The 27,638-nt window shown below is 36.3% G+C and overlaps 1 protein-coding gene across 3 annotated transcripts in view; it reads left to right on the forward strand.

Annotated features, from left to right (window-relative positions):
- The window catches only part of CHM (CHM Rab escort protein), a 239,441-nt gene that overhangs the window by 116,266 nt on the left and 95,537 nt on the right, over positions 1-27,638 (forward strand). For all 3 annotated transcript variants that reach the window (XM_055564939.1, XM_055564941.1, XM_055564940.1), the window contains exons 7-8: positions 1,009-1,129; positions 4,077-4,302. In XM_055564939.1, the coding sequence (XP_055420914.1) occupies positions 1,009-1,129; positions 4,077-4,302 (347 nt within the window). The remainder of the gene's footprint in view (positions 1-1,008; positions 1,130-4,076; positions 4,303-27,638) is intronic.

A 27,638-nucleotide genomic window follows, 5' to 3' on the forward strand; every position in this document is an offset into this window, starting at 1 on the left:
TTTATTTTCTTGGGCTCCAAAATCACTGCAGATGGTGATGTCAGCCATGAAATTAAGATGCTTCCTCCTTGGAAGGAAAGCTATGACCAACCTAGACAGCATATTGAAAAGCAGAGACATTGCTTTGTCAACAAAGGTCTGTCTAGTCAAGGCTATGGTTTTTCCAGTGGTCATGTATGGATGTGAGAGTTGGACTATAGAGAAAGCTGAGTGCCGAAGAATTGATGCTTTTGAACTGTGGTGTTGGAGAAGACTCTTGAGAGTCCCTTGGACTGCAAGGAGATCCAACCAGTCCATCCTAAAGGAGATCAGTCCTGCATGTTCATTGAAAGGCCTGATGCTGAAGGTGAAACTCCAATACTTTGGTCACCTGATGCGAAGAGCTGACTCATTTGAAAAGACCCTGGTGCTGGGAAAGATTTAGGGCAGGAGGAGAAGGGAATGACAGAGGATGAGATAGTTGGATGGTATCACCGACTCGATGGACATGGGTTTGGGTGGACTCTGGGAGTTCGTGATTGACAGGGAGGCCTGGTATGCTGTGGTTCATTGGGTCGCAAAGAGTTGGATTCGTCTTAGCAATTGAACTGAACTGAACTGATTATTTTTAACAAATGTAAATAGTAAGAGATTGCCAATTAAAATGTCTAATGTTAATTTTCTCATGGTTTATTCTGTAGCTTGATGCTCATGTTGAGAAAGTGTTAATTTCAGACAACATTGCTAGATTTGAGCTGTCATTTCTTCCCAGTTAGGGGTGACATGCTGGTGGCCTTTTAATAGCATAGGAAGCAACCTGGAAGAATTAAGTATGGGAACTCACAAGTTAATTAACTCTGAAGTCAACAGAGATGCCAGTAGAACTGGTGGAAGGTTACATGAAACAGCCTGACTAGAAAGGAAATAATAATCTTGTTATACTTAAAAGGAAAAAAAAAAAAAAATGTCATTTGGAATACTTGTATCAGTAGCAAGCAGTTTCTTAACTTTAAAATCATATATATTTAGGTTCCTTGCTCCAGAGCAGATGTCTTTAATAGCAAACAACTTACTATGGTAGAAAAGCGAATGATAATGAAGTTTCTCACATTTTGTATGGAGTATGAGGAACATCCTGATGAATATAAAGGTATTGTTTTTCATTGAATTTGTGTTGTCACATTTTTTGAGATTCGTATTATTTTAATATGCTTTCTCTGATTTAGTGAGCCACTTGCTATGGCTTTAAAATATTTTTATTTTGCATGATCCACTAGATTAGCCTCTAGCAACAAGTACCTATTTAAATTAATTAAAATTAAAATTTAATTACAGTATGCACACATTCAAGTGTTCAGTGGCCACCCGTGGCTAGTGGCTACTATGGAAACTATGCAACTATGGGACGTTTTCATCATAATAGCAGTCTATGATAGATGTTAGTTTTTATTCTTGCTAATTAAACATTATTATCAACTGATTCTTCATAGATAATACTCCTTTTTCATTACCCAGTTTTTTTAACCATTTTTAAAAATAGAAGTTCTCTAAGCCAGGCTTCAGCAAAACTGTGAGCTTCCAGATGTTCAAGCTAGTTTTAGAAAAGGCAGAGTAATCAGAGATCAAATTGCCAACATCTGCTGGATCATCAAAAAAGCAAGAGAGTTCCAGAAAAACATCTATTTCTGCTTTATTGACTATGCCATAGCCTTTGACTGTGTGGATCACAATAAACTGTGGAAAATTTTCAAGAGATGGGAATACCAGACCACCTGACCTGCCTCTTAAGAAACCTATATGCAGGTCAGGAAGCAACAGTTAGAACTGGACATGGAACAACAGACTGGTTCCAAATAGGAAAAGGAGTATGTCAAGTCTGTATACTGTCACCCTGCTTATTTAACTTATATGCAGAGTACATCATGAGAAACGCTGGGCTGGAAGAAGCACAAGCTGGAATCAAAATTGCCAGGAGAAATATCAATAACCTCAGATATGCAGATGACACCACCCTTATGGCAGAAAGTGAAGAGGAACTAAAAAGCCTCGATGAAAGTGCAAGAGGAGAGTGAAAAAATTGGGCTAAAGCTCAACATTCAGGAAATGAAGATCATGGCATCTGGTCCCATCACTTCATTGGAAATAGATGGGGAAACAGTGTTAGACTTTATTTTTTGGGGCTCCAAAATCATTGCAGATGGTGATTGCAGCCATGAAATTAAAAGATGCTTACTCCTTGGCAGGAAAGTTATGACCAACCTAGGTAGCATATTCAAAAACAGAGACGTTACTTTGCCAACCAAGGTCCATCTAGTCAAGGCTATGGTTTTTCCAGTAGTCAAGTATGGATGTGAGAGTTGGACTGAAGAAAGCTGAGCACCGAAGAATTGATGCTTTTGAACTGTGGTGTTGGAGAAGACTCTTGATAGTCCCTTGGACTGCAAGGATATCCAACCAGTCCATTCTGAAGGAGATCATCCCTGGGTATTCTTTGACAGGAATGATGATAAAGCTGAAACTCTAGTACTTTGGCCACCTCATGCGAAGAGTTGACTCATTGAAAAAGACCCTGATTTTGGGAGGGATTGGGAGCAGGAGGAGAAGGGGACGACAGAGGATGAGATGTCTGGATGGCATCACTGACTCGATTGACGTGAATCTGGGTGAACTCCGGGAGTTGGTGATGGACAGGGAGGCCTGGCGTGCTGCGATTCCTGGGGTCACAAAGAGTCGGACACGACTGAGCAACTGAACTGAACTGAAAAAATAACAATATATTTAATTTACAATGTTGTGTTAGTTTCAGGTGTACAGCAAAGTGATTCGGTTTTTTATACACACACACACACACACACACACACACACACATATATACTTTTTCAGAGTTTTCTTCCATTTTTGATTATTGAAAGGTATTGCATATATTTCCATGTGCTATACAGTATATCCTTGTTGTTTATCTATTTTGCATATAGTGGTACATATCTGTCATTTAGAGATTTGTATATTCATTTCTCCAGGATCACTTTTGTTTAGAGTATTGAATTATTTATTTTGACTGGTTAAAAGGAAGCTAGATTGTGTGGGTGTTATCTTCTGGATTAGGAGAAGATATGGTTTCTAATCTTGGCTTTGCCCCATCTCACTTTGTGATCTGGGACCTGTTGCTTACTTCAAAGTTTGTTGAAAGTTGAATACACCACTTTAGTATTAAGAGTTTTGCACTTAAATGTTCATTGAACTGCAAAAGTTATCCAAAATAGGGATATACTGACAATTCCCTTACAAAATTGAGAAATACAGCAATTTTTTTTTTTTTTTTTTACTATATGGAATATTGAAAGTCTCTTGTTCTTAAAGTTTCAAGTCCATTTATTACTGCCAGATTTTTTTCTCCATAGTAGCTTAAACTTATATTTTCTCTAAATTTTTATAGTTTTTATTTGTTTATATTAATCTCAAAATTTTTTCTCTTCCACTAACAGTCCAGTTACATTTTTTTCTGTTATTGGTTTAAAGAAATAGTATTTAGGGGATCCTTATATTTTGAGATGAGATTATAAGGCAGTGGGATTGATACCACTAGCCATACAGAAATTAGTTTCTTTACTTTTTAGTCATAGTTCATTTTTCCACGTTTTAGGAAGGAATAGTAATTCAAAAAAACTCAAGTGCTACAATATCATTGTTTTCACAAAAGAGTTACCATTAGTTATATTTAATATTTCAAAGTGTAATCATTGACATTAGTCTGCAGTTGATAGTAAAGTAAGATTATTGCCAACCATGGAAAGCTGTTGTGATGGTTAATGAATTCTTTAATGATTTTCTAATTTTTTGAATCAATAAAATACTAAACACAGAATCATCATTTAAAACTTAAAAATTGTGTCATCAATCCAGTTAGGATAGTGCCGTTGTTCCTAGTTTTTTTCCCTCTAAAATCAATGGTCTTGGTCCAAAATGTAGTAATACTACCACCAACTGTTTCCTTTGCTAAGTGTTTTAAGCAAACTTGATCTAATTTTTGTACAGTGGTTTTAAATGGAAGTTTGGTTCTGATTGTAACTAATAAATTTTCTTCTTTCTTTTCATAGCCTATGAGGAAATTACATTTTCTGAATATTTAAAAACTCAAAAATTAACCCCCAACCTCCAATATTTTGTTCTGCACTCAATGGCAATGACATCAGAGACAGGCAGCAGTACCATAGATGGTCTCAAAGCTACTAAGAACTTTCTTCACTCTCTTGGGAGATATGGCAACACTCCATTTTTGTTTCCTTTATATGGTCAAGGAGAACTCCCTCAGTGTTTCTGCAGGTAAGATGGGCATTGGTTTTCTTATCTCTTCTTAAAATGATACTTGAATAACAGATGAAAATTAGAAAGACAAAAATGAAATTTAGTCAAGATTTAGTATATGCAGTCATACTATTTGTTATTCAACTCACCCCTCCCCTCTTCTGCCCTTGCTAATTCTTAGGCTGAAGCCTTATGAGTTCATGTTCATCTGGTTTCTTTTTTTTAATTAATTAATTTATTTTAATTGGAGGATGATTACTTTACAATATTGTAGTAGTTTTTGCCATACATTGACATGAATCAGCCATGGATGTACATGTGTTCCCCATCATGAATCCCCCTCCCACCCCCCTCCCCATCCCATCCCTCAGGGTCATCCCGGCCCCAAGCACCCTGTCTCATGCATCAAACCTTGACTGGCGATCTATTTCACATATGGTAATATATATGTTTCAGGGCTATTCTCTCAAATCATCCCAGCCTCGCCTTCTCCCACAGAGTCCAAAAGTCTGTTCTTTACATCTGTGTCGCCTTTGCTGTCTGGCATATAGGATCATCATTATAATCGTTCTAAATTCCATATATATGTGTTAATATACTCTATTGGTGTTTTTCTTTAACTTACTTCAGTCTATATAATAGAATCCAGTTTCATCCATCTCATTAGAACTGAGTCAAATGCATTATATTTAATAGCTGAGTAATATTCCATTGTGTATATGTACCACGGCTTTCTTATTCATTCGTCTGCTGATGACCCCCTAGGTTACTTAGATGTCCTGACTATTGTAAACAGTGCTGCGATGAATATTGGGGTACACATGTCTCTTTCAATTCTGGTTTCCTTGGTTTGTATGCCCAGCACTGGGATTGCTGGGTCGTATGGCAGTTCTATTTCCAGTTTTTTAAGGAATCTCCACACTTCTCCATAGTGGATGTACTAGTTTGCATTCCCACCAACAGTGTAAAAGGGTTCCCTTTTCTCCACACCCTCTCTAGCATTTATTGTTTATAGACTTTTTGATAGCAGCCATTCTGACTGGCGTGAGATTGTACCTCATTGTGGTTTTGATTTGCATTTCACTGATAAGTTACGTTGAGCATCTTTTCACGTGTTTGTTAGCCATCTGTATGTCTTCTTTGCAGAAATGTCTGTTTAGATCTTTGGCCCAATTTTTGATTGGGTCGTTTATTTTTCTGGAGTTGAGCTGCAGGAGCTGCTTGTATATTTTTGAGATTAATTCTTTGTCAGGTGCTTCGTTTGCTGTTACATTCTCCCATTCTGAAGGCTGTCCTTTCACCTTGCTTAGAGTTTCCTTCGTTGTACATAAGCTTTTAAGTTTAATTAGGTCCCATTTGTTTATTTTTGCTTTTATTTCCATTATTCTGGGAGGTGGGTCATAGAGGATCCTGCTGTGATTTATGTAAGTGTTTTGCCCATGTTTTCCTCTAGGAGTTTTATAGTTTCTGGTCTTAAATTTAGGTCTTTAACCCATTTTGAGTTGTATTTTGTGTATGGTGTTAGAAAGTGTTCTAGTTTGATTCTTTTGCAGGTCATTGACCAGTTTTCAGAAGTCTGTTCTGGCATGTATGTCTCTTTTGCTGTATTGCATATAGGGTCATCATTACCATCTTTCTAAATTCCATATATATGCATTAATATACTATATTGGTGTTTTTCTTTCTCACTTCACTTTGTATAATAGGCTCCAGTTACATACACCTCATTAGAATTGACTCAAATGCATTCCTTATTTTATAGCTGAGTAGTATACCATTGTGAGTATGTACCACTACTTCCTTATCCATTAGTCTGCTGATGGACATCTAGGTTGCTTCCATGTCCTAGCTATTGTAAATAGTGCTGCAGTGAACACTGGGGTACAGTGTGTCTCTTTTAATTCTGATTTACTTGGTGTGTATGCCCAGCAGTGGCATTACTGGGTCATATGGCAGTTCTATTTCCAGTTTTTTTAAGGAATCTCCACCCTGTTCTCCATAATGGTTGTACTAGTTTGCATTCCCAGCAACTGTGTAAGAGGGTTCCTTTTTTTCTCCAGCATTTATTGTTTGTATACTTTTTGATGGTAGTCATTCTGACTGGCATAAGATGGTAGGTACCACATTTTGGTTTTGATTTCCATTTCTCTGATAATGAGTGATGTTGAGCATATTTTCATGTGTTTATTAGCCATGTGTATGTCTTCTTTGGACAAATGTTTACTTAGTTCTTTGGCCCACTTTTTGATTGGGTCATTTATTTTTCTGGTATTGAGCTGCAGGAGCTGCTTGTATATTTTGGAGATTAATTCTTTGTTAGTTGTTTTGTTTGCTATTATTTTCTCCCATTCTGAAGGATACCTTTTCACCTTGCTTATAGTTTCCTTCACTGTGCAAAGCTTTTGCATTTGATTAAGTCCCATTTGTTTATTTTTGTTTTTATTTCCATTACTCTGGGAGGTAGGTCATAGAGTATCTTGCTGTGATTCATGTCGGAGCGTGGTTTGCCTATGTTTTCCTCTAAGCGTTTTATAGTTCTGGTCTTATATTTAAATCTTTAATCCATTTTGAGTTTATTTTTCTGTAGAGTTTTAGAAAGTGTTTTAGTGGCATTCTTTTACAAGTGGTTGTCCAGTTTTCCTAGCATCACTTATTAAAGAGATTGTCTTTTCCCCATTGTATATTCTTGCCTCCTTTGTTAATGATAAGGTGTCCATAGGGATGTAGATTTATCTCTGGGTTTTCTATTTTGTTCCATTGATCTATATGTCTTTCTTTGTGCCAGTACCATACTGGCTTGATGACTGTAGCTTTGTATTATAGTCTGAAGTCAGGCAGGTTGATTGCTCCAGTTCCATTCTTATTTCTCAAGATTGCTTTGGCTATTTGAGGGTTTTTGTGTTTCCATACACATTGTGAAATTGTTTGTTGTAATTCTGTGAAAAATACTGTTGGTAGCTGGATAGGGATTGTGTTAAATCTATAGATTGCTTTGGGCAGTATACTCATTTCACTATATTCAGTCTTCCAATGCACAAGCATGGTATATTTCTCCATATATTTGTGTCATATTTGATTTCTTTCATCTGTGTTTTATAGTTCTCTATATACAGGTCTTTTTTTTTTTTAATTAAATTTATTCTTAAATATTTCATTCTTTTTCTTGCAATTGTGAATGGGACTGTTTCCTTAATTTCTCTTTCTCTTTTCTCATTATTATTGTAGAGGAATGCAAGGGATTTCTCTGTGTTAATTTTACATCCTGCAACTTTACTATATTCATTGATTAGGTCTAGTAATTTTCTGGTTTTTTCTTTAGAGTTTTCTATGTAGAAGATGATGTCATCTGCAAACAGTGAGAGATTTTCTTCTTCTTTTCCATTCTGGATTCCTTTATTTCTTTTCCTTCTCTGTTTGCTGTGACTCGGACTTCCAAAACTCTGTTGAATAGTAGTAGTTAGAATGGGAACCCTTGTCTTGTTCCTGATTTTAGAGGAAATGCTTTCAGTTTTTCCCCATTGAGGATAATGTTTGCTATTGGTTTGTCATATATGGCTTTTATTATGTTAAGATATGTGCCTTCTAAGCCTGCTTTCTGGAGATTTTTCATCATAAATGGGTGTTCAGTTTTGTTAAAGGCTTTGTCTGCATCTGTTCAATTTATCATATGGTTTGTATCTTTCAATTTGTTAATATGGTGTAACAGATTGATTGATTTGTGAATACTGATGAATCCTTGCATCCTTGGAATCAAGCCCACTTGATCATGCTATATGATCTTTTTAATATGGTCTTTGGTTCTGTAGGCTAGAATTTTGTTGAAGATTTTTGCATCTATGTTTATCAGTGATGTTGGCCTTTAGTGTTATTATTTGATGTTTCTCTTCTGTCTTGATGTAGGCATGTATAGCTATGAACACCCCTCTTAGCACTGCTTTTACTGAATCCATTAGGATTTTGGATTGTTGTGTTTTCATTTTCATTTGTTTCTATGTATATTTTGATCTTCATTTTGATTTCTTTTGTGATCTGTTGGTTATTCAGAAGCATGTTGTTTATCCTCCATATATTTTTATTTTTAGTCGTATTTTCTCCTGTAGTTGATGTCTAACCTTACTGCATTGTGATCAGAAAAGATGCTTGAAATAATTTCCATATTTTCAAATTTACCAATGCTTGATTTATGGTCCAGGATGTGATCTATCCTGGAGAATGTCCCATGTGCAGTTGAGAAAAAGGTGAGATTCATATTTTGGGGGTGAAATACCCTGTATATAATATATATATATATATATATATATATATATATATATATATATATATTAATATGTGTTTTATATTTATTAACATATTACACGTTATATTATGTAATATATATTAATGTTATATATATAGGTCTAAGTGGTCCATTTTATCATTTAAAACTTGTGTTTCCTTGTTAATTTTCTGTTTGGTTGATCTATCCATAGGTGTGAGTGGGGTATTTAGTTCAGTTCAGTTGCTCACTTGTGTCTGACTCTTTGCGACCCCATGAACCACAGCATGCCAGGCCTCCCTGTCCATCACCAACTCTTGGAGTTCACTCAGACTCACGTCCATCGAGTCAGTGATGCCATCCAGCCATCTCATACTCTGTCGTCCCCTTCTCCTCCTGCCCCCAATCCCTCCCAGCATTAGAACCTTTTCCAATGAGTCAGCTGTTCGCATGAGGTGGCCAAAGTATTGGAGTTTCAGCTTTAGCATCAGTCCTTCCAAGGGACAACCAGGACTGGTCTCCTTTAGAATGGACTGGTTGGATCTCCTTGTAGTCCAAGGGACTCTCCAGAGTCTTCTCCAACACCACAATTCAAAAGCATCAATTCTTCCGTGCCCAGCTTTCTTCACAGTCCAACTCTCGCATCCATACACGATCACTGGGAAAACCATAGCCTTGACTAGACGGACCTTTTTTGGCAAAGTAATCTCTCTGCTTTTGAATATGCTATCTAGGTTGGTCATAACTTTCCTACCAAGGAGTAAGCATCTTTTAATTTCTTAGCTGCAATCACCAACTGCAGTGATATTGGAGCCCCCCAAAATAAAGTCTAACACTCTTTCCCCATCTATTTCCCATGAAGTGATGGGACCAGATGCCATGATCTTCGTTTTCTGAATGTTGAGCTTTAAGCCAATGTTTTCACTCTCCTTTTGCACTTTCATCAAGAGGCTTTTTAGTTCCTCTTCACTTTCTGCCATTAAGGTGATATCATCTGCATATCTGAGGTTATTGTTATTTCTCCCGGCAATCTTGATTCCATCTTGTGCTTCTTCCAGCCCAGCGTTTCTCATGATATACTCTGCATATAAGTTAAATAAGCAGGGTGACAATATACAGCCTCGACGTCCTCCTTTTCCTATTTGGAACCAGTCTGTTGTTCCATGTCCAGTTCTAACTGTTGCTTCCTGACCTGCATACAGGTTTCTCAAAAGGCAGGTCAGGTGGTCAAGTATTCCCATCTCTTGAAGAATTTTCCAGTTTTTGTGATCCACACAGTCAAAGGCTTTGGCATAGTCAATAAAGCAGAAATAGATGTTTTTCTGGGACTATCTTGCTTTTTCGATGATCCAGCAGATGTTGCCAATTTGATCTCTGGTTCCTCTGCCTTTTCTAAAACCAGCTTGAACATCTGGAAGTTCATGGTTCACGTATTGCTGAAGCCTGGCTTGGAGATTTTTAAGCATTACTTTACTAGCGTGTGAGATGAGTGCAATTGTGCGGTAGTTTGAGCATTCTTTGGCATTGCCTTTCTTTGGGATTGGAATGAAAACTGACCTTTTCCAGTCCTGTGACCACTGCTGAGTTTTCCAAATTTGCTGGCGTATTGAGTGCAGTACTTTCACAGCATCATCTTTCAGGATTTGACATAACTCAACTGGAATTCCATCACCTCCACTAGCTTTGTTCATAGTGATGCTTTCTAAGGCCCACTTGACTTCACATTCCAGGATGTCTGGCTCTAGGTGAGAGATCACACCATCATGATTTTCTGGGTCATGAAGATCTTTTTTGTACAGTTCTTCTGTGTATTCTTGCCACGTCTTCTTAATATATTCTGCTTATTTGCTAAGTCACTTCAGTTGTGTCTGACTCTGTGCGATCCTATAGATGGCAGCCCACCAGGCTCCGCCATCCCTGGGATTCTCCAAGCAAGGACACTGGAGTGGGGTGCCATCGCCTTCTCCAATTCTGCTTATAGGGTTCTCTAATTATTGGTTTTTAAGTCTGACAAGTAAGGCTTTGAGTTGTAATTTTCAAACATTACTTTATTGAAGTGTTTATCTTTGTCAATAATAAAGTGAAATGTTTTGAAATCTCCCATTATGATTTTTGATTTATCAATTTCTCCCTGTAATTCTATCAGTTTTTATTTTATATTTATTTTGAGTCAATTTATTAAGATCATATATGTTTCCAGTTTAATATTTCTGATGAATTTAATATTTTGCATAGTCTGGTTTCTCCATGCCTAATAGTACATTTTCCATTAAAGTGTATTTTGTCTAATATCAAGTAGCTACTCCAACTTTTTAGTATTTGCCTATTATACCTTTCTCCTTCCCTTCATTTTTTCAACTAAATTTAGAGCTCTTAATAGGAGACTATTAACATTTTTTTTTTTAAATTCCATCTGACAATCTCTGTCTTTTATCAAGCAGGGTAAATGCGATTAACAGGAGTGTGTTCCTTTATTCTGAAGTATATAATTTAAAAAATTCTTCTAGTTTATGCTCTGAGTAGTTAATGCTTTCTAGTTTGTGTGTACATGAAAATAACTTTTTTTTTCCCCTTTTTGTCTTGAGTGGATATTTGTTAGCTAAAGAGTTCTAGGTTGGCTCTTAGTACTTTAAAATTTGAGTTCCTTTTTTGCCATTGAAAAGTTTTATGTTCCTTAATTGTCATTTCTTTATAAATGTTATCTATTTTCTCTTAGGTCAAACCATATGAAATTAACAATATTAAAACTTTTCAACCTATAATTCCACATGGCTCAAATAACTGTATTTATTTCCTCTGTCTGTGAATTGTCATTTTTTATTGTAGAAAACTATCAGTCAGTATCTTGCAAATTTGTTTTTGTCCTCTGTTTCCATTTTCACCTTTTTGGAACCACAAATAGATATGTTTTAAAACCTAGCATTATCCCTTCCATATTGTTTAATTTCTTTTTCATATTTTCTATTTCCTTATCCTTCCTGCTACATTCTTAGTACTTTATATAGGTCTATTTTCCATTTTATTAGTTCTCTTCACTTGTAACTAATCTGCAATTTAATTCTTTTTTTTTACTTCAATATTTTTACCCTTCATTTTTAGAAGTTCTGCTTCTCCCCCACGATGTCTTCCTTGTCATTGTTTGATATTCTCTTTTGCTTGTTCATTTCTTTCATATACAGATATTTTATGTTCTGCCATGTGTTGTTTCTGTTGATTTATATTAATGATTCATTTCCTTTTGTCATGCTTATTTTTGATTGAGAATTTGTATTTGATTGATTTTAATCTGTGGAAATCTGGGGGCCCAAATTAAGGATGCTTTCCTTTAAGGATTATTTGTCTTTTGCTTCAGCCAGAAGGCAGTAAGACTTGAGACCATGCTGACTCCCTTCATGGGGTCTTTGCTTAATAAAGGAACTGCAGATAGAGCTCTCATACTGATACAGACAATGTGACTTTTTTTTTTTTTTTTTTTTAATTGCAGTGTTTGTTGCTCAAAACTTTGAGTTCAGCTCAAGATTTGTACTGTGCCTATGTATGTTTGGGGTTGGGGATTTCCTCTGGATATTTCTCTTATTTCCTTCAGTCTCAGCAATGCAATAAAAATTATATTTAATGTAAGAAATAGTTTTTTGTTAGTAATAGGGGTCCCTTCACAGTATCTAGTTGAATATACTACTGGAAGTAGGTATTCTCAAATCTTCATTTCTTAACTGTGTGATTTTGTTTATGGTGGTAAGAAGGTTATGAATTTGAAAGTAACTTCATTCTGAAAGATAGGTCTTTGTATTTCCAGACAAGTTCTTCCTCCTCCAGTTGCTTGCCAAAGTAGGGATGAACAGGGAGTGTCATGTCCCCCAGGACCAGACTTCTTCCTATCAGTTAAAACTAATAGGGGAGTTCTGTGGGTTTCTTGGGCTTCCCTTCTAGCTCAGCTGGTAAAGAATCCACCTACTATGCAAGAGACCCCAGTTCTATTCCTAGGTCAGGAGGATCCTCTGGAGAAGGGATAGGCTATTCACTCCAGTATTCTTGGGCTTCCCTGGTTCAGATGATAAAGAATCCACCTGCAATGTGGGAGACCTGGGTTTGATCCCTGGGTTGGGAAGATCCCCTCAAGGAGGGCATGGCAACTTACTCCAGTATTCTTGCCTGGAGAATCCCCATGGATAGAATAGCCTGGCAGTCTATAGTCCATGGGATCACAAAAAGTCAGACACGACTGAGCTACTAAGGATGGACACACGTGGATTTCTTAGTCATTCTTTTCTTCTTCCTATGGCATTGCCTAATTCAAAAGGAGACACAATACTTTATCTTGTGTTCCCACTTGCCACTTACTCCTACACAGCTTTAGGATAAGGTATAGGGACAGAATGAACAGATCACTGGGGAGTGAGTGGAAGCTCACTGGCTTCCTTAGCAACACTTTATGAAAATAGAATATTTAACCTCATTCTTATTTTATCACAGAATCCCTATATTTCATTTCCTAATTTATACATTTGTAAATCTTTATGTAGTTTTTGTTTACTTGTTGTTTTTAAGAGAAAAGACATTTAAAAGTTTTGTTTGTCCTGTACTGATAAAAAATTTGAATGAGATTCTTACGTGTTGAATTTTTTTAGACAAAACATTTTTTCCCAAAGATGATTGTAATCTTCTCAATATATATATTTTTCAGCCCTCTATATCTTTTTATCCTCTGCAGAGCCTAGCTCAGAATTTTGTATGTGGTTCATATTTAATGTTTGTTGTAAAAATTATATCTCACTCTCTCCAATTTGAAGTGAATTCAGATTTCAAAGAATGATATAATTAAATGGTATATGATATTAACGACAACAACAAAAGACTTATGTTTGAAGTAGTATATTAAACTTTTGGGTGATTCTGTGGTAATCAAGGCAACTCTGAGTTTTTACATATTATATATATGAATCTGTGTGGTTATAAATTTAAAAAATGCATTTACTTGGCCTAGGGATATTAACTTTTAATCTTATATTTGATTCCTTGCATAATGCTTTATAATTTCATATAAATATTGTTCTGTACTAACACTATCGCCATCTATACATCATAGTCAGCACTTTTTATCACTAGGTTATCAGAATTAGGTGTCACCTGTTTTGTGATTTCTAACCACCATTCTGTACTCTGTTTTAATATAACCCTCTTAAGCATTTCTCACAGCCAGTTACAGTGTGTTCTCATCAAGGCTACTGTTATAAATGACATACATGCATATTTATGTGAAGGATTCAAAGACTTTTGTAAGTCATATCTTTGCATTTTGAATGTATTCTGCATAAACATATAATACTTTAACTACTAGAGATAACTTCCATGAATAAACGCCCTTTGAGGTTTTTATCAATTTAAATCGGTAGTTTTTTTTTTTTTTTTCCACCAAAGAAAATGAAGCTTATTTATTGTACTACCTACTACCCATTAATGTGTCAAGATACATAAATTGGACCATACTAGAAGAAAAGTCATTGAAACCTATATATTTTTCCAGTCTAGCAAGCCATAGAATTTCCCCTACTGTATATTAGTTGGTTGATAATTTTTTTTGGCACATTGGGCAGGATATGTATGCAGTATACAGGTTTTTAAACTCTCACACACTTTATCTTACAGACAGAAGTCCTTTTTAAGCCCTAATCAAGTAATTTATTTCTGCTATCTGTGTGGTTGGTAGCATAGTAGCCTTTAGAGCTACTTTCTAGCTCTAAATAGGTTTCATATACTGTGTCATGTTTTTATAATGTATGAAATAAAGCAGTATCTATGGGACCTAAAAAACTACATTTAAAAATTTTTTTAATAAATAAACCTAGACTGCCCAGAGATTGTTACTTGTTTTTTGTAAAGAGAGAGTATTTAACTGATAGTTTACTGGATAATTCAGCCTTTGGTTCTTCAGGTTTCAGCCTAGATTTTATCTTTTATTTCTTTTTCTGCTTTAATGTAGTGAGATTGTTAAAACATAAAGAAAGAGTCCATTTTACATTTAACATGTAATGTAAATTGTGTGTGTGTGTGTGTGTGTGTGTGTGTAAAATCACCACTGAATACTTGGTATCACGTATTTGCCTTCAAATGGCATTTTCCTGAATATTGTATGTGGAAAATTGAATAGATGTGCCATCTACCTCAGGAAATTTTCAGCACACCTTGATTAACTTATAGCTTTTTTTTTTAATAAAAAGAGACTGACAGAACACCAAAGGTCCAAAACATAAGTAACTTGCTCAAGATTATAGGAATAGCACAGAATGACAGGAAAGGAAATCTCCCATTTGATACATTCAGTCAGTAATGGCAGAAAGAATGATGCCCCAAATAGGCCACATAGATACTACTATGATTTTGTTATAAACATGGAATTTGTTTTTTAATATACAATGTAAGACATTTTATATTGCTTTGTCTTTTTCTTCTGCTTTAAGAAAATATCTTCTTTAGTCTAAAGTCAAAGATCAAAATATATGCTTTACTGAATATTGTATTGTTCCGTTTGGAGAACTCATAGTACAAAACATCTTTCAGACCAAAGTAACCTGCTTATTTTATTCTGTAATAACCAATTTTTTTTTTATTCAGAGAATTTTCAGAAATCTAAGAGATGTTTGCTAAACTGGGTAAACATATTTGAAAACTAAGAGAAGACTTAAAATTGACCAAAGATTATACTGATGGAAAATTTTATGAGTTTATGACTTAAACTGCATGTTGTCAGAAAGAGCAACGCTTGAGGTGCTTTTTAGTGTCTGCTTCCAATGTTCTTTCCCCTTCACCGAAGTGTGGACTAGGTTATGGATCTAGGTTCTTTGACAGTACATTTCTTCCTCCTCAACAGCATTCTCCTTAATCCATCTTCTTGTAAAATTCTCCCTACTATGCTGCTAGTTATGGAACAGAAAAAATTTAAGTTGGAAGAATGCTTTTAAATTGTTTTGACTGGTTGTCTAATTTTACAAATGAGGAAAGTTAACATAAAAAGACGGTGAGGCTAGAATCCACATATCCTGATATTCAGTCTTCACAATTATCTTCTTATGTAGTGTGTCTTCAAACAACATTTTCTGGAAAAAAAAAAAAAAAAGAAGAAAGTTAATGCAAATATTGTTATTTTGGGGGATTTTTAAGTATTCATTGTTTAACAAGTAGTAATTTGCTATGATTTCTCCTCTCACTGTCAGTACATAATCACTACCCCTTCAAAAAAAGGCAGAAGAGAATAAGGGCTATTTTTACATTGTTCTAGAAACATGTTCCAATTCTATGTGCAATAGATAATACCAGTTTAGATGAATAAAGCAATTATTTCAACTTCCCAAATTTACCTAATTGATAAAGGAAAAACAGACCATGAACAAATCGATCTCCCCCACACCCCTATAACTTGTATGCATGCATTTGATAAATACTAATGCTGTGAAAGTGCTGCACTCAATATGCCAGCAAATTTGGAAAACTCAGCAGTGGCCACAGGACTGGAAAAGGTCAGTTTTCATTCCAATCCCAAAGAAATGCAATGCCAAAGAATGCTCAAACTTCCGCACAATTTCACTCATCTCACACGCTAGTAAAGTACTGCTCGAAATTCTCCAAGCCAGGCTTCAGCAGTACGTGAACTGTGAACTTCCAGATGCTCAAGCTGGTTTTAGAAAAGGCAGAGGAACCAGAGATCAAATTGCCAACATCCGCTGGATCATGGAAAAAGCAAGAGAGTTCTAGAAAAACATCTATTTCTGCTTTATTGACTATGCCAAAGCCTTTGACTGTGTGGATCACAATAAACTGTGGAAATTTCTGAAAGAGATGGGAATACCAGACCACCTGACCTGCCTCTTGAGGAACCTATATGCAGGTCAGGAAGCAACAGTTAGAACTGGACATGGAACAACAGACTGGTTCCAAATAGGAAAAGGAGTTCATCAAGGCTGTATATTGTCACCCTACCTATTTAACTTATATGCAGAGTATATCATGAGAAACGCTGGGCTGGAAGAAGCACAAGCTGGAATCAAGATTGCTGGGAGAAATATCAATAACCTCAGATATGCAGATGACACCACCCTTATGGCAGAAAGTGAAGAGGAACTCAAAAGCCTCTTGATGTAAGTGCAAGAGGAGAGTGAAAAAGTTGGCTTAAAGTTCAACATTCAGAAAACGAAGATCATGGCATCTGGTCCCATCACTTCATGGGAAATAGATGGGGAAACAGTGGAAACTGTGTCAGACTTTATTTTTTTGGGCTCCAAGATCACTGCAGATGGTGACAGCAGCCATGAAATTAAAAGACACTTACTCCTTGGAGGGAAAGTTATGACCAACCTAGATGGCATGTTCAAAAGCAAAGACATTACTTTACCAACAAAGGTCCGTCTAGTCAAGGCTATGGTTTTTCCTGTGGTCATGTAAGGATGTGGGAGTTGGACTGTGAAGAAGGCTGAGCGCCGAAGAATTGATGCTTTTGAACTGTGGTGTTGGAGAAGACTCTTGAGAGTCCCTTGGGCTGCAAGGAGATCCAACCAGTCCATTCTGAAGGAGATCAGTCCTGCAATTTCTTTGGAAGGAATGTTGCTAAAGCTGAAACTCCAGTACTTTTGCCACCTCATGCAAAGAGTTGACTCATTGGAAAAGACTGATGCTGGCAGGGATTGGGGGAAGGAGGAGAAGGGGACGACAGAGGATGAGATGGCTGGATGGCATCACTGACTCGATGGATGTGAGTCTGAGTGAACTCCAGGAGTTGGTGATGGACAGGGAGGCCTGGTGTGCTGTGATTCATGGGGTCGCAAAGAGTTGGACACGACTGAGCGACTGAACTGAACTGAACTGAACTGACTGAATGCAGATAAGCCTGGTAGCTGCTGATGTCCTTTAATGGACTGGAACCTGGTTGTCCGGAGTTGACGATAAGAAAGTAAAAGAGAGAGGAGAGAAAGAGGGTGATATTCCTTGGTTTACACAGGAAACCAATAAAGCTCTTGACACGGAGCTTGCACTACTTCACATAGGCACCAGGCGCCCTCTCGAGGGGGTGAAGGCACAGTGTGCTTTCTCGAGAGGTCTTAGAAGCCCGGGCAAGAAAGTGAGCTCAGCGGGCTTCTGCGCTTCAAAGAATTAACCTGAAAGAGAGAGAGAAATAAAGACACAGGGACCCAAGCTCTCATGGAGCAAAGGTGTTTTATTCAACATAGTGTGGGTATATATATTGTCTTAAAAGATAGCTATTTTCAGCAAAGATAAAAATCAAAAGTCCAGACTTACAAATTATCATAAGGCAATCTATATCAAAAATAGAGGGTTGTAAATAATCACTTTTACCGTATGGTTCATAAAAAGGAAAAGGATCATAAATAGTTACTTATCACCGTATGGAAAAACTAAGGAAGCAAATGCATGTATTCCTCAGCCCCGGGAGCGGTTTGCCAACTCCTCTTAATTCCTGAATATTCAGGAGTTAAGAAATGACAGAGGATTCCTGACAGATCCAAAAGAGCACACAGGAAGCCTCTTGTTAAATGCTTCCTGACAGGTAGCCATTGTGTTTTACACATTTTTGGGACTAGTTAGCATTGATCTGTTTTATGCTCTAAATCCTCTTGATTTCCTCCCACAGTGTCACAAGTAGAACTCCATGATACAACTAGGTACAAAATCTGGCCCTGTGTCTAACTGTATATTTGACAAGTGCAGTGTGTGTATGTGTGTGTTAGTGTAAAGCTTGATTATTGAATCAAGCCTTCAATATTTGAAATTAAATGTTCAAAAATGGCCAGAGTGAATTAAAATGAAATGGATTAATTTATTGAACATTGAGTATATAGTTCCTATGGTTAAGTAAGAAATATTTTCATAGTGGATCACTACACATTTTTCGTTTTGCAACACTGCAGCTGAATAGAACTGCATTGAAATATGATAAGGTTCTTAACTTAAGGTGCACTTAACTTTGGAATTTATACATAGCAGATTATACGTATATCTTTATAAAATATAAAGTATGCATAATTTCATCGAATTTTCATAGGCATCCATGACCTTAATAACAAGGGTTGAGAACCATTGTTTGGAGTTTTGTAGAAAAAAATAGCTTTTTTTTATTTTAATCAGATAATCATTCCTTAAGAGCTTATAAAAAGAAGAGGCTCTAAATAATGAATAGCCAAGGTGCTTCTTAGCTCTAAAGACCAGAGAGATATAGGAAAACTTGGAAAATACTGCTATTGGAACTGTTATTTACAGGTACCTCTTTGGGTAGGTGAAAGCAGATATCTGTGTTCTAGTGGTGTTAAGGAGAGGTAAGTTTAGTGCACTGAACCAGAGTGTACATTTTAGAGCCAGACCAAGGGGCCAAATCCTGTTTTCACCATTTACTAGCTGTGTATAATTGGGAAAGTTCTTTAACCTCTCTGTGCTTCCATTTCTTCATTTTTTTTTCCATGGGGATAATAATGACAGTATCTACTTCATAAGTTCTGAGGTTTAAAATGAATTAGTATCTAGAAAGTGCTTAAACTAGTCTTAGTAAATACTACGGAAGTATTAGGTGTTATTACTCTTACTATGATTGTGATAATTATCACTTCTCTTGCTATTGAGGCTGTTTTAGAATGCCACGAAGGCAAATATGAAACCAAATTAGGCACTGAGCCAGATTTGTGTTGTAATCCAGTGGGTCAGCAAACTTTTTCTGTACAGGGTCAGATTGTAAATAGTTTAGCCTTTGCAAGCCATATGGTTTGGTTGAAACTATTTGCAGTCTTAGACAATATGTAAAAGAATGGACATGGCTGTGTTTCAAAAAAAGTTTATTTACAGAAGTAGGTGGCAGGTTTTCTGACCCTAGTTTAATCAACTGGCTAGACTTGTGCCTACAAAATTATAATAATAATTTTTTAAAACTCTGATGTTAGGAAGTTATACAAAATTGCCCCAGTGCAATGCCTGGTATGTATTAGTCATTCATTAAGTATTTGATGGATAAGTTGAGTGAGTAGTTAGTATATATGAATTGCTGCAAAGATTGTGTGTTAAAGGACTCATAGAGCTGAGTTTCTCAAGCTTTCACTTAATGTCAGAATTTAAAAGATTACTGTGTCTCATACCTAGAGTTTCTGACTTGCAGATCTGAAATGGGGCCTGGAAATTTGCATTCTAACATATATCCAGATGTTGATGCTGCTTGTTTAGGGAACACTGCTGAAGAGGAAGCAACTAGGTGAATTGCTCTCTGTGCCTAATTCTAATCAACAAGAAAGATTTAGTTAAAGAGACAGAAAGTTTGCGATGAAGTATCTGTGTCATTTGTTGTTAGCTTGATTATTTTCATTTCTTCCCATTTAATTCAACAGCTAGTTTTAAGCATCTGTTCTCTGCTTAGTAATCTCCTAGGTGTAGTGGATATATATGAAAAAGAATATGACATAGACTTTGATGGCAGTGTCAGTAGTGTTTACTGTAGTTGAGGAAAGAAAAGAAAATGCACACTCATGGACCAGTTAAAGAATAAGAAAATATATTTCATAAGGTTCCAGAATGTGCAATGTAAGAATGAATGTCATCAGTACCCAGAAATTATTTGAAGGAGCCTAAATAGATATGATGTGAAATTAATTTAATCAAGGTGCACAGATGACACTTAGGAAGTTATAGAAATCTCAGACTGCTCTCTTAACCCATCTAGAAAGATCAAGAAGATTTGGCTTCAATCTGTGCCAAGAACCATTAGTGGTCTGACCCTACCCTGTCATTGAACATGGTCCATTTCTGTGAGATACGTAATTTTTCCAGAGGCTGTTGGTTTAGGCCAGAGTTTCTTAATTAAAGTATTGTTGACTTTTTTGACAGGGTAATTTTTGCTGTGATGTAAGAGCTGACCTGTGCATTTTAGGATGTATAGCAGCATCTCTGGCTTCTACGCACTGGATGCCACCACCTTCACCTACCTACTTGTGACAGATGAAAATATCTCCAGATGTTGCCAAATGTCCCTGAGGGCAAAATAATGCCTATTTGAGAAGTACTGATTTAGTCCAACTCAGTATATAATTTGGAGTAGTCTACTCTAGCTAAATGTTGATAAGCAGGAAGAATAAATCTTACTTCTCAATTTTTGATTCTATGATCTGGAACTATGTAAAAATTCTTTAAAGAACAGAGCAGTTCAAAATCTCTTGGCACTTGGATCAATGGAGTAATTCATGTAGGTCATTTAGCAAAGTACCTGTCAGGAGATGTTAGATATCCACTGAAAAACAAATTCTTGGGTAACATATAACATTTTTAGTAGTTAGGGAAAAAAAGAAAATACTGAAAAAAAAAAAAAAAAAAGAAAGAAAAGACACACACACACTCACTTTTATAAAGAAATGGAAGTCCTGTTTCCTACCTTGAATTCTACCATTGTTAAGTTAGTTGCATATCTTCCCAGATGTCTATGTATGAACATGTATATATATGTATACTTAAAATGTAAGGGTCTGAATAGTTCTCTGGTATATGGACCTATGTGCCATAATTTATTTAATCATTTTTCTGTTGTTGGTGTCATCATACTTCATGAAATTATGTCTTTATTATTTAAGAAATGTAATTTTATGTGCAGAATTTTTGGAAAACAGAAACAGAAGTATTACTATTTATTATTATAATTAACTAAATCCCATCATCTGTTAACAATAATCACATTGTATTTTCTTTCCCCTTTTTTCAATCTACACATTTAAAGAATACCAGTAATAACAATCCTGTTATTTTTTTTTTTTAATTTGGCCATCTTGAATTATAACATAAGACAACTTATAGCCATCATCTTAAAAATACATAGCTTAGCTTAAATAGACAGCAGTGGAAGGCTGGGTATAATAATAGGAGTTCTTCAAATTCATGGGTCCTTAACCTGGCACCAAGTGCCTGGAATAAATCACCTAGGTTTCAGGAATTTTGGGGTAAACAACCTGAAATTGCATGCCAAATTTTGTGTGTGTAATGTGCATAGCTGCATTTTTAGAAGGTTCCTAGTTTCTGTCAGTGTCTCAAGTAGTGTATCACCACTTAAAAATGTTAGGAACCACTGAAATGTACAATTTCAATTGAGAGCTGTCTTTATTAGAATAGCATTGTGGAGTAAATTAACTAGACAAGAAAGCTTGTCTCTATGAAGTTTGAGAACTATTGTTTGAACAGAATTTTTATAAACTGTATAATACTAGAGGGTAAACTAAACAGTGACATACCTAATTTTCTGAATCTTTTGTATGTGGTTTTCAAAACAGTTTTCCTTCTAGTTAATAGTTGATATTGGCATGGAGATGATACATAATGTAGAGTGTAAACGTGATGATGTCTGTATGATCACCTGTTTGTTTTTCCCTTGAGGAGAGAATGTTGTGTGCGATAAACTGCAAGGTGGTGATATAATCCATCATTTTGAAACCTGTTCTCTGGTGATGGATGGATAGATTGGTAAAATAACTCAATACTCTTCATTTTTTTCCAGGTTATTCACAGATCAGTGAGCACTGTTGTTAATAAAACAATGGAATGCTTTTGTGTCCTTGCCTGCATTATTCCTTAGGTTTTGACAGAAAAACTCTTTTAATTTGAGATTAACCTCTTACTAAAACTTATATTACACTTAAGTGTGATGCTAGAGGATTTATGGTCACTCTCATGAATATATTAGTATTATATTGGCTACCCAGATTACACAGTTGGAGTTTCTACTTTATATAATAGCACCCTTCCATACTAACTATGGGCTTCCCTTGTGGCTCAGAGGGTAAAGCGTCTACCTGCAATGTAGGAGACCTAGGTTCAATCCTCAGATCAGAAAGATCCCCTGGAGAAGGAAATGGCAACCCACTCCAGTACTCTTGCCTGGGAAGTTCCAAGGACAGAGGAGCCTGGTAAGCTATAGTCCATGGAATCGCAAAGAGTCGCACACAACTGAGCACCTTCACTTCTTCCATGCTAACTAATTCAGATACTAGATTATCATCATAGGTAGGTACAGAAACTTACCCAATCATTTTCTCCTCAAGTAACTATTCCAGATATATATGTACTATTCCAAGTCTTAAAATAATTCTAATAACTTGTATTAGAGTGAAAGGTGACTGACTACGTATAGGGCAAGAGTGATATTCAAGTTAAGTCCAGTGATATTTGAAATAAGTCCATGTTTAGAGCTGAAATTTTAGTTTGATTACATTGAAAGGTAACACTGTGTGATTGTATTAACTGACTTTAAGGAGCATTCAAAACGATTCTTAACCCATCTCTTTGGAACCAATATATTAACATTGGTGAAAAATTAATTGCAATTTCCGACTGTGAATTTTAAGCCAGTTATAACTAGGCTCAAACACATCTTTATTCATCAAAATAGGAACCATTACAATCAATACATTGTTGCAAATGAGAAATAAGTTTGTTTATTCCTGTAATGTAAAAATACATGCTTCAGGATTCCACGAACTCTTTGAAAGCATTTTCTGCCTCCTGCTGGTTATGGAACCGTTTCCCCCCAAAAAAAGTTGTCGAGATGCTTGAGAAAGCAGTAGTCTGTTGGTGAGAGGTCAGGTGAATATGGCAGATGAGGCACAACTTTGTAGCCCAATTTATTCAACTTATGAAGCATAGGGTGATGTCATGAAGAATTAGGCCCTTTCTGTGCACCAATGCTTGCTGCAGGCGTTGCAGTTTTTGGTGCATCTCATTGATTTGCTGAGCATACTTCTCAGATGTAATGGTTTTTGCTGGAATTGAGAAAGCTGTAGCAGATCAGACTGGCAGCGGACCACCAAACAGTGACCGTGACCTTTTTTTGATGGAAGTTTGGCTGTGAGAAGTGCTTTGGAGTTTCACCTCTGTGCAGCCACTTAGCTGATCATCGCTGGTCGTTGTAGAAAACCCACTTTTCGTTGCACGGCACAATCCAATGAAGAAATGGTTTGCTGATGCATTGAATAAGACAAGACGAAACTTGAAAGCAATTTTTTTTTTTTTTTTCAGTCAGCTCATGAGGCACTGGCTTATTGAGGTTTTTTATCTTTCCAATTTGCTTTAAATGCTAAATGACTGTAGAATGGTACATGTTGATTTCTTCAGCAACTCCTCATATGAGGATGATCAATGAAGACTCTGAGTTGGTCATTGTCAATTTCCAGTGGCTGGCCACTGTGCTCCTCATCTTCAAGTTTCTCATCTCCTTTGCAAAACTACTTGAACCACCACTGCCCTGTATGCTCATTAGCAGTTCCTGGGCCATATGTGTTATTGATGATGTGAATTGTCTCTGCTGCTTTACTACCCATTTTGAACTTGAATAAGAAAAGAGGGAGGCGACATATGTACAGCTATTGCTGATTCATGTTGATGTTCTATAGAAAACAGCAAAATTCTGTAAAGCAATTATCCTTCAATTAAAAAATAAATACATTTTAAAAAATCCCTCAAATTTGCCTTTTTCTAACATCATTTCCATATTCTAAAATACATATAAAATAAACAGAAAGTAATAAGTCATTGGGCTTCACTGACAGCTCAGTTGGTAAACAAAACAACAACAAAAAAAAACATAACGCAGGAAATATGCCCTAAAATGATGTATAACATAAGCACATTTATTTAAGAATGTATTCCAGTATCAAACAGTAAAATTCAACAAAGCAAAACCACAGTTACTTTTGCACCAACCTTATATTATTATGCAACTGCAATAGATACAATATGTGAAATGTGTTTTATTTTCAAGCCAGTTCAAAGAGCAAACCAGATTACAAAGATCTAAGGCTTTATTCCAAGAAAATTAGAGATACCAAGGGAACATTTCATGCAAAGATGGGCTCGATAAAGGACAGAAATGGTATAGACCTAACAGAAGCAGAAGATATTAAGAAGAGGTGGCAGGAATATACAGAAGAACTGTACAAAAAAAGATCTTCATGAGCCAGATCATCATGATGGTGTGATCACTCACCTAGAGCCAGACATCCTGGAATAAGTCAAGTGGGCCTTAGAAAGCATCACTAAAAACAAAGCTAGTGGAGGTGATGGAATTTCAGTTGAGCTATTTCAAATCCTGAAAGATGATGCTGTGAAAGTGCTGCACTCAATATGCCAGCAAATTTGGAAAACTCAGCAGTGGCCACAGGGCCGGAAAAGGTCAGTTTTCATTCCAATCCCAAAGAAACGCAATGCCAAAGAATGCTCAAACTGCCACACAACTGCACTCATCTCACACGCTAGTAAAGTAATGCTCAAAATTCTCCAAGCCAGGCTTCAGCAGTATGTGAACCGTGAACTTCCAGATGTTCAAGCTGGTTTTAGAAAAGGCAGAGGAACCAGAGATCAAATTGCCAACATCCACTGGATCATGGAAAAAGCAAGAGAGTTCCAGAAAAACATCTATTTCTGCTTTATTGACTATGCCAAAGCCTTTGACTATGTGGATCACAATAAACTGTGGAAATTTCTGAAAGAGATGGGAATACCAGACCACCTGACCTGCCTCTTGAGAAACCTATATGCAGGTCAGGAAGCAACAGTTAGAACTGGACATGGAACAACAGACTGGCTCCAAATAGCACAAGGAGTATGTCAAGGCTGTATGTAGTCACCCTGTTCATTTAACTAATATGCAGAGTACACCATGAGAAACGCTGCCCTGGAAGAAGCACAAGCTGGAATCAGGATTGCCTGGAGAAATATCAATAACCTCAGATATGCAGATGACACCACCCTTATGGCAGAAAGTGAAGAGGAACTAAAAGGCCTGTTGATTAAAATGCAAGAGGAGAGTGAAAAAGTTGGCTTAAAAAAAAAAAAGAAAAGAAAAAGTTGGCTTAAAGCTCACCATTCAGACAACTAAGATCATGGCATCTGGTCCCATCACTTCATGGGAAATAGATGGGAAAACAGTGGAAACAGTATCAGACTTTATTTTTCTGGGCTCCAAAATCACTGCAGATGGTGATTGCAGCCATGAAATTAAAAGACACTTACTTCTTGGAGGGAAAGTTATGACCAACCTAGAGAGCATATTGAAAAGCAGAGATATTATTTTGCCAACAAAGGTCCATCTAGTCAAGGCTATGGTTTTTCCAGTAGTCGTGTAAGGATGTGAGAGTTGGACTGTGAAGAAAGCTGAGCGCCAAAGAATTGATGCTTTTGAACTATGGTGTTGGAGAAGACTCTTGAGAGTCCCTTCGACTGCAAGGAGATCCAACCAGTCCATTCTGAAGGAGATCAGTCCTGGGTGTTCTTTGGAAGGACTGCTGCTAAAGCTGAAACTCCAGTACTTTGGTCACCTCATGCGAAGAGTTGACTCATTGGAAAAGACTCTGATGCTGGGATGGATTGAGGGCAGTAGGAGAAGGGAATGACAGAGGATGAGATGGCTGGATGGCATCACTGACTCGATGGACGTGAGTTTGAGTGAACTCTGGGAGTTGGTGATGGACAAGGGGGCCTGGCGTGCTTCAATTCATGGGGTCGTGAAGAGTCAGACACGACTGAGCTACTGAACTGAACTGAAGGCTTTATTTGCTAGCTATGTTAGATAGCTGGGTTTCCATGCATTCTCTTCTCTTGTTTAATTTGGTTTTGTTCCAGATTGATCTAATTAATGTGATTGTATACAGTTGTAACAAAGCTGTTTCCAAATACTCATCAGTTTATATTCAACTTTGGTAATGAGTGCTCCAAAGCTAAGTCCTCAAAAACTTATTGTTTGCACAAACTTGAACCTGTCATTTAAATTCTCAGAACTTCAGTTGTTTTACCTGCATTATAGCTAATTAAATCTAATCCTAACTCCTGACCAGAGCTATTGTGAGACTTAAATGTGATCATGTTAGGGAAAGTACATTGAAAATTGTCTATCACCAATATAGTGTATTATAACAAAAATAACTGTGAATGACTTCACAGTTTTGCTATTTAGAATGAATATGGAATGTTTTTGCAATTACTGAAATATTAATTTATATATTATAGAGCATTCAGTTTATACAAACAAATCTGGTATTTGGAATTTAATTGTGTAATTGAATTACCTAATAATTGTGTCTGTTGATAGCTAGATTTATGGTATAAAATCGAGTCATCTTTATGTGTCCTGTAGTTACTAGCACATAAATAGGTACTCCATATTTTTTTCTTTTTTACTATTGAATTTGGTATGTTTTTTTCATACATGGTTTACTGATTAGAACTTTCACTGGCACATAATAGGTGCTTAATAGATTAAATATTTTGAAAATTTAATTAGAAACTACCATGGAGAGAAATTAAATACTGCAGTATAGAAACTGTTCTTTCATGCACTAGAGAAATAATTTGTAAAAGAGATCTCTCTTGGGGCTGAAATAATTTAGTTTTTAACCATTCCTCCTCCTTATTTCTCTACTTGTTCATGCCTCATCTTCTCCCCTCTCCCCAAATTAAGCAATAGGTTCTTCCTTGCTTGATATTTTGGCATAGAATGAAAGTTTTGCCAAAAAACACCCCACTTCCATATGGCAAAACCTCATCAATTTAAATCTCAACCACTTTAGTATTCACAACAATTTGAATGTTTTTACTTTATATGCTGTATGTAAACAGAGTTTGCTAAACAAATGAGTAGCATAAACAGGAAGATATACTTAGCCTACTTAGGAAACCAAACTAGTTTCAACTAATTTTTTAATCTCTCCTACAATTTTTGATTCATATACTTTGAATAACAGAAATCTGTAGTTTATTTTTAGACTGGTATCCTTACATTTTTTTCATTCACTGCACATGTATTTGTAAACAGTCATATTTTTGAAAATTTTGGTTTCCCAACTGGAGTTTTCAAAAGAAAAATGGAATCACACTGTAGCTGTTTTTCTTAAGTAAATCTCTTTTGGCTATATTAGACTTTGAAAATACTCAGTTTTGAATGTACAATCTAATTGTGATCCTGTATGCATATGCATGGTCCCATATGCATGCTGCAGTCCATGGGGTCAAAAAGAGTTGGACACAACTGAGTGACTGAACTGAACTGAACCATATGCATAGACCCATATTCTTCAGGTGCATT

Source organism: Bubalus kerabau, chromosome X (genome assembly GCF_029407905.1).
Source record: "Bubalus kerabau isolate K-KA32 ecotype Philippines breed swamp buffalo chromosome X, PCC_UOA_SB_1v2, whole genome shotgun sequence".
NCBI classification, from domain to species: Eukaryota; Metazoa; Chordata; class Mammalia; order Artiodactyla; family Bovidae; genus Bubalus; species Bubalus kerabau.